Below are 5752 nucleotides of genomic sequence, written 5' to 3' on the forward strand. Positions count from 1 at the left end.
CCCAGGTTGGGAAGCCTGACGTGGGGCTCAGAACCTTCACTCCAGTGGGTGGACTTCTGTGGTATAAGTGTTTTCCAGTTTGTGAGTCATCCACCCAGCAGTTATGGGATTTGATTTTATTGTGATTGTGTCCCTCCTACCGTCTCAGTGTGGCTTCTCCTTCATCTTTAGATGTGGGGTATCTTTTTTGGTGAGTTCCAGTGTCTTCCTGTCGATGACTGTTCAGCAGTTAGTTGTGATTCCGGTGCTCTCACAAGAGGGAGTGATCGCATGTCCTTCTACTCCGCCATCTTGAATCAATCCCCCTGGCATGCCTTCTTCTGTCCATCAAACACTCTGTGTCAAGGCCTAGATCAAGTGTTACCTCCCCCTCTGAGACTTCCTGTCACCATCAGTCCCTCCCCTGGCCCTTCTGAGGGCTGGGTACGCTTGCCGCCCTTACCCCCTCAGCTGTGCACTGCTGCCTCACTCACCCCTCCCGCTGCATCACACGCTTCCTGAGGATGTGGGGAACTCGACCTTGCTCTGAGCTCCAGCCACAGGCTCACACACAGATGTCTGAGGTATGTCAGCCTTCAGGGAAACTTGAGTCCGACAGTCCTCCCGCATCCTGCCCTGTTCCATCTCAGCCTCAGTCCTCTCCTGTAACTGAGGCAATGTGGCCCAGCAGGGTGGTGGTGAAGACAAATAAGAAAGCACTGGTGAAGGCCCCTTTTCTCCCTCCCTGTCTCCCAGGCAGCCCAGTTTGCTTCCCCCCTGGACTAGCTGGAGATGTGGAAGGGAATGCTGGATATGGGGGCACCTACGGCCATCCAGAGGCCTGCTCGAAATGGTCCTCTGACTCTGGTTAGAGTTTCTGATTCCAAAGGTTTTAGGGCAAGTCCCAGGACCCTGCATTTTCAAAAGTGAGTTATAAACCCCTTCCTCCAGGGGTTTCCATGGGACATATTCTGAAATAACTGTTCTGGATGCACCAAACCTCCCTATGGCAATTGGGGCAGCGTAGCTGTGTGAGGAGCCAAGTGACCCCTCAGCCCACACAAGCTTTGGCGGGGGGAATGCTGCCACCTAGGGGCTAAGAAAGAAACTGCCAAAGCTAGGGCCTGAGCCATGTTGATAAAAACATTTATTGAGCACTTTCTGAGTGCCGGGCACTACGCCAAACTCTATGCCAAACTCTTTGTACATTTCATCATACTGGATCCCAATGACAGCCCTATGAGGTAGTACTGTCATAAGCCCCATTGTACAGATGAGGAATGCGGGGCTCAGAGAGGTGAAGTGACTTACCCAAGGTCACACAGCAAGTAAGTGTCAGCGCTCGGATCTGAAGCCAGATCTGGCTCACAGCTGAACTCTAACCACAACACTCGAGTGCCTCCTACATGCCTACATCACAGAGTCATCTGGGGATGCTGGGAGAACTGCATGTGAAAAGGTTTAACAGGTAAGGGCTCCAACCATATCAGGTCCCTGAAGAGCGGCTTAACTAGAGGCTGCCCCTAGGCAGCCTGGAGGAGGGGTGAGTGGGACTCCCCTGTCTTCTCTCTCAGGCAGCCTGACCACCAGCCTGGACCAGCCAGACCCTGGGCCATTCAGGCTCAGCTGCCTCAGATCCCAGAATGCTGCAGGGCTTCACAGCAGGACAGGGGGCCCAGCGAGGCAACCTTGGGCCAGGGTTTACAGAGCAGGTTCCAAAAGGATTTTGACCAATGGCTCACTTCCACTGGGAAGGATCTCTAGTCTGCTCCTAGAGGCCCTGGACCCAAAGGTGAGCATCAGGCAGGATGCGGGAGCAAACACCATGGGTCCATCACTCCGAGGCCTGGATGTAGACAGGCACAGCAAGCATGGCACACGGGCCCTCGGCCCCTGCCTGCAGCTCCGCCAGGGCCAGGTTGGAGCCCAGGCCTTCGGCATGCCCAGGCACCACCAGCTCAGGTTCGCCCCCCACTGTCCCCCCCACTACAATGGATAGCACGGCATCTGGCTCCGAGAAGGGCGGCTTGCCTGGGGCGGCCTCGGGCACTGGCCCAGGCCCTGTGTCCTTCAGCTCCTCCAGCCCCAGCGGGTCAGACAGGGGGGTTACCACCTTGCGGCCACCAGTGCTGCCGCTGCGGGGGGCCGCCCTCCTCCGGGGGGGCCGCCGGGCTTGCAGGTCCTTGTCCTTTTGGGGGCCGAGGCGGCAGCGGTGGTCCTTGAGGTACTTGTGGCGGGAAAAGCCCTTGGCGCAGCCGGCACAGCGGAACTTGTAGTTGCCTGTGTGGGCGCGCTGGTGCTCGGCGAGGTGGGCACGGCGGCTGAAGGACTTGCTGCACAGGGCGCACTTGTGGAGCTTCATGCCTGGGGAGCGAGGGGAAGGCAGTGAGAGGCACCCAGACCCTTCACCCTACAATGCTGCCCTGGCACTTGGAACGAAGCCCAGTTCCTCAGCTTGCCCTACGAGCATGGGTGTGATCTGGGCCCTGCTCCCTCCACTCTCATCTCCCACCTTCTCCCAGCTACTTACCCTGTGCCAGCCTCCTGCCTCTGGGCCTTTGCTTGTGCTGTTTCCCCTCTGCCTGGAACAGCAAGCTCAGCCCCTAAACCTTGCGTAACTTTGCCAGGTCACAATCATCTCTCTCCTCTCTGGTCTGCCTGCCTCACCCTGGCCGCCTCAGACCATTCCCCACAGGGCAGCTAGAGAGGTCTTGGTAAAACCTCTCCATGACACTCCCTGCTCCAAACCCTCCAGTGATTCCCCAAATTTCCCACAGAGCCACCTGCAGCTGGCCACCCCCTTCACCTCTCAGACACATCCCCTTCCTCTCCCCTCTCTTGTTCTCTGAGCTCCAGGCCTCCCGCCCGCCTTTCCTCATCTCAAACACCCGCCAGTCTCTTCCCTGCCTGAAGGCTTCTCACTTGCTGCTCCCTCAACCTGGAAGCCATTTCCGGCTCTTCTCCTCCCTCAGACTCAGCTTTCGTGTCACCTCCTCCGGGAAGCCCTCCCTGATACCTACTTCCCTTCTTTCTCTGCCCCCTCACTCTGCTTATTTCCATCTTTGCCCTCAGCATATTTTACTGTAACATACTTACTTGCTTGCTGTTCATTTTCGATCTCTGCCACTAAATGCTAAGCTTCCCCAGGAGGGCAGGGTGGGCTTCTGCCTGATTCCCCCATGGCATCCCCAGTGCCTGACACATGGTATTCTCGCAATAGTCACTCACTGGATGAATCACTGGTGCCTCCATATCCACCATGAAGTCAACTCCGTCCCACACACAGCCTGTGCCATGGCCCCCTCAGCCTCCCTGGGATGACAGCTCAGAGAGGGGGCAGTGACTTGCCCGAGGCCACCCAGCAGGACAGTGGTAGTGCCAAGAATCAAGCCCAGGCCCTTCGTCTCCAAGTCCTCAATCTACTCTCTTAGTTTTCACACTTTCTTTAGCCACTAGATCCTGTTTATAAACCAGTGGTTGTTACTCAGGGGTGACTTTACTCCCCAAGGATCTTTTGGCTTGTCCCCGGAGACATTTTTGGTTGTCAGAACCATGGGATAGAGGCCAGGGATGCTGAACATCGTACAGTGCACAGGGCAGCCGCCCACAACAAAGAATTATCCAGCCCAAAATACCAATAGTGCTGATATTGAGAAACCTTGTTCTATAGACCAAGTGGTATGTGGAAAGCCAGCCAAGCTGCTCTGGGAAAGCAGCAGCCCCAGGAGAAGCTCTGTGGAACCACCGGGAAACTGAGGAGTGGTGTGGAGACCCCCTACTCCACACCCCAGCTTCCTCGCTCTGCCGAGTGGGCCAAGGAACCTCCCTGGCCTTATCTTGGACCCACTCAGAACTGGATCTCCCTCCACACCTGACCCCACCTCTGTCATACTGGGTGCCTCTCTGATATACAGTCATCTCCTCCTGAGTCAGCTTCCTCCTCAGCCTGGGGGACTGTGGTTGACTCACCTCCATACACCCTAAGGACCCAAACACAGGCCAGGCTCATGGCTCACAGGAGCAAAAGTCTATTGGCTGGAAGGTACCAGGCAGGGAAAATAAGCCTCACAGGATGTGTTTGCTCTTTCTGGGGCTCCTGCCCAGGGGGCTTGAGCTGAACCAGACCCTCCTGGCACGTCCAGGAGCCACTTACCGGAGTGGGAAAGGATATGAGCCTTCAGCTTGTCTGGCCGGTTGAACTCCTTACTGCAGCCCGTGTGTGTCCTAGGATCCAAAACACTGGTCAGAGGAGCTCACTAAGCACAGGACTCTCTTGCTGGCCCCCTTGCTAGCCCTGGGCAGGATGGACTTGCTCATCCACCCTAAGGGCGGGGCAGGGAAGCAGCACGGGGAGTGAAGCAGCCAGGCAGGACCTAGGACAGGACAAAAGGAGAGAGGGCCTGCAGCCCTCGGCCCTGACCGCCTTCTGTCCGACAGCTGGGTACACCTGCCCCCTCCCACCCACCGTCTCTACTCACGAGAAGGGGCATTTGTATTTCTTGAATGGCTCATGGATCAACATGTGTCTCTTCAGCTTGTCCTTGCGGTTGAACGCGGACTCACACACTGAGCATTTGTAGGGCTTCTCACCTGCAGGAGGAAACACAGTTGGGGGACCAAGGGTGCCGTGAGAGGGAGTCTGAATATGGGGCGCAGGGGTCTCCATTAGAGGACAGCAACTCCTCTAGGGAGGTGGCCTGGGGGAATATTGCCTCTCCCTTTCCTCGGGACTTTGCTTTGCCAAGGAGAAGAGGCGGCTGTTTCAGTTAGGATGGGCAGGAAGGGCCTCTCTGATGAGGCAACACCTGAGGTGGTGAGGGAGCGAGCCATGCAGGGATGTGGGAGTGAGGGTCCCAGGCAGGAGGAGAGGTGGGGCACTGCATGTATCTGAGGAACAATGGGGAGGCCCATGTGGCCGGGCTGGAGGAGGGGAGGGAGGATGAGGCAGAAGAGGAGGTGGGCAAGGCAGCCAGGCCCAAAAGGGAGGGCTTGCGAGGCCAAGGTTTTTACTCTGAGCCAGATGAGAAGCCACCAGAGGGGCTGAGCAGAAGAGGGACAGGATCTGACTCGAGAGTCTCACAGGCTCCCTCTGGCTGGGTGTAGAGCACAGGCTGAGGGCGTGAGGGTGGAGGCAGGAAGGAGGCTGGTACAAGAAATGGGAAGTGGCCAAGTACGGGTGATGTTCAGAAAGCAGAATCGGCAGCCCTTGCCAACAGACTGGCTGTGGGGCATGAGAGAATCTAAGGCGTGGGCTGGGTGGATGGCCATGACATTTACTGAAATGGGGTCCACCATAGGGGAGGGGGGAATTACACCTTATCTGGTTGAATCCTTGCAACAAACCATAAGGTAAGTCCTAGAAGAGAAAACTTAGGTTCCTGGTCTACACCTAGTGTTTGGGGGAAGTAAGATTCCAGCCCAGCAGTGTGACCCAAAGTCCACCTGAGTTGCCCCAGATCGTCTGCTGCAGAACCCATGCGTGGGGCTGGGGCTGAGGGGTGGCATGGAGAGCAGCTCTCACCTAGCAGGGGTCAGGGGTCAGAAACTGCCCTTTGGAAAAGGGCTATTACTGGGTTGCTTTACTTCCTGCCATTATTTCCTCTCTGTTCTCCTCTCTGGGATGAGTAAAGTACTTCTGAAAAATGCCAACCCAATGATTGAGGAAATTCTGGTCCTTACAATGGAATGTTCTGCAGTCATTAAAAAGATTAAGGTCGGGCTTCCCTGGTGGCGCAGTGCTTGAGAGTCCGCCTGCCGATGCAGGAGACGCGGG

At 56.6% G+C, this 5752-nt stretch overlaps 1 protein-coding gene across 3 annotated transcripts in view; it reads right to left on the bottom strand.

Moving 5' to 3' along the window:
* Window positions 1-1113: 1113 nt before the first annotated feature.
* The window catches only part of ZNF341 (zinc finger protein 341), a 43119-nt gene continuing 38480 nt past the window's right edge, over window positions 1114-5752 (bottom strand). For 2 of the 3 annotated variants that reach the window (XM_007446827.1, XM_007446825.1), the window contains exons 13-15: window positions 4458-4569; window positions 4133-4203; window positions 1606-2343 (exon numbers count right to left, since the gene is read on the bottom strand). In XM_007446827.1, the coding sequence (XP_007446889.1) occupies window positions 1814-2343; window positions 4133-4203; window positions 4458-4569 (713 nt within the window). In that variant the 3' untranslated portion in view covers window positions 1606-1813. Of the gene's footprint in view, window positions 2344-4132; window positions 4204-4457; window positions 4570-5752 lie in introns of all 3 variants that reach the window. The other variant, XM_007446826.1, reaches the window with a different exon arrangement.

The sequence above is a fragment of the Lipotes vexillifer genome, unplaced genomic scaffold (genome assembly GCF_000442215.2).
Source record: "Lipotes vexillifer unplaced genomic scaffold, Lipotes_vexillifer_v1.1 scaffold75, whole genome shotgun sequence".
NCBI lineage: Eukaryota > Metazoa > Chordata > Mammalia > Artiodactyla > Lipotidae > Lipotes > Lipotes vexillifer.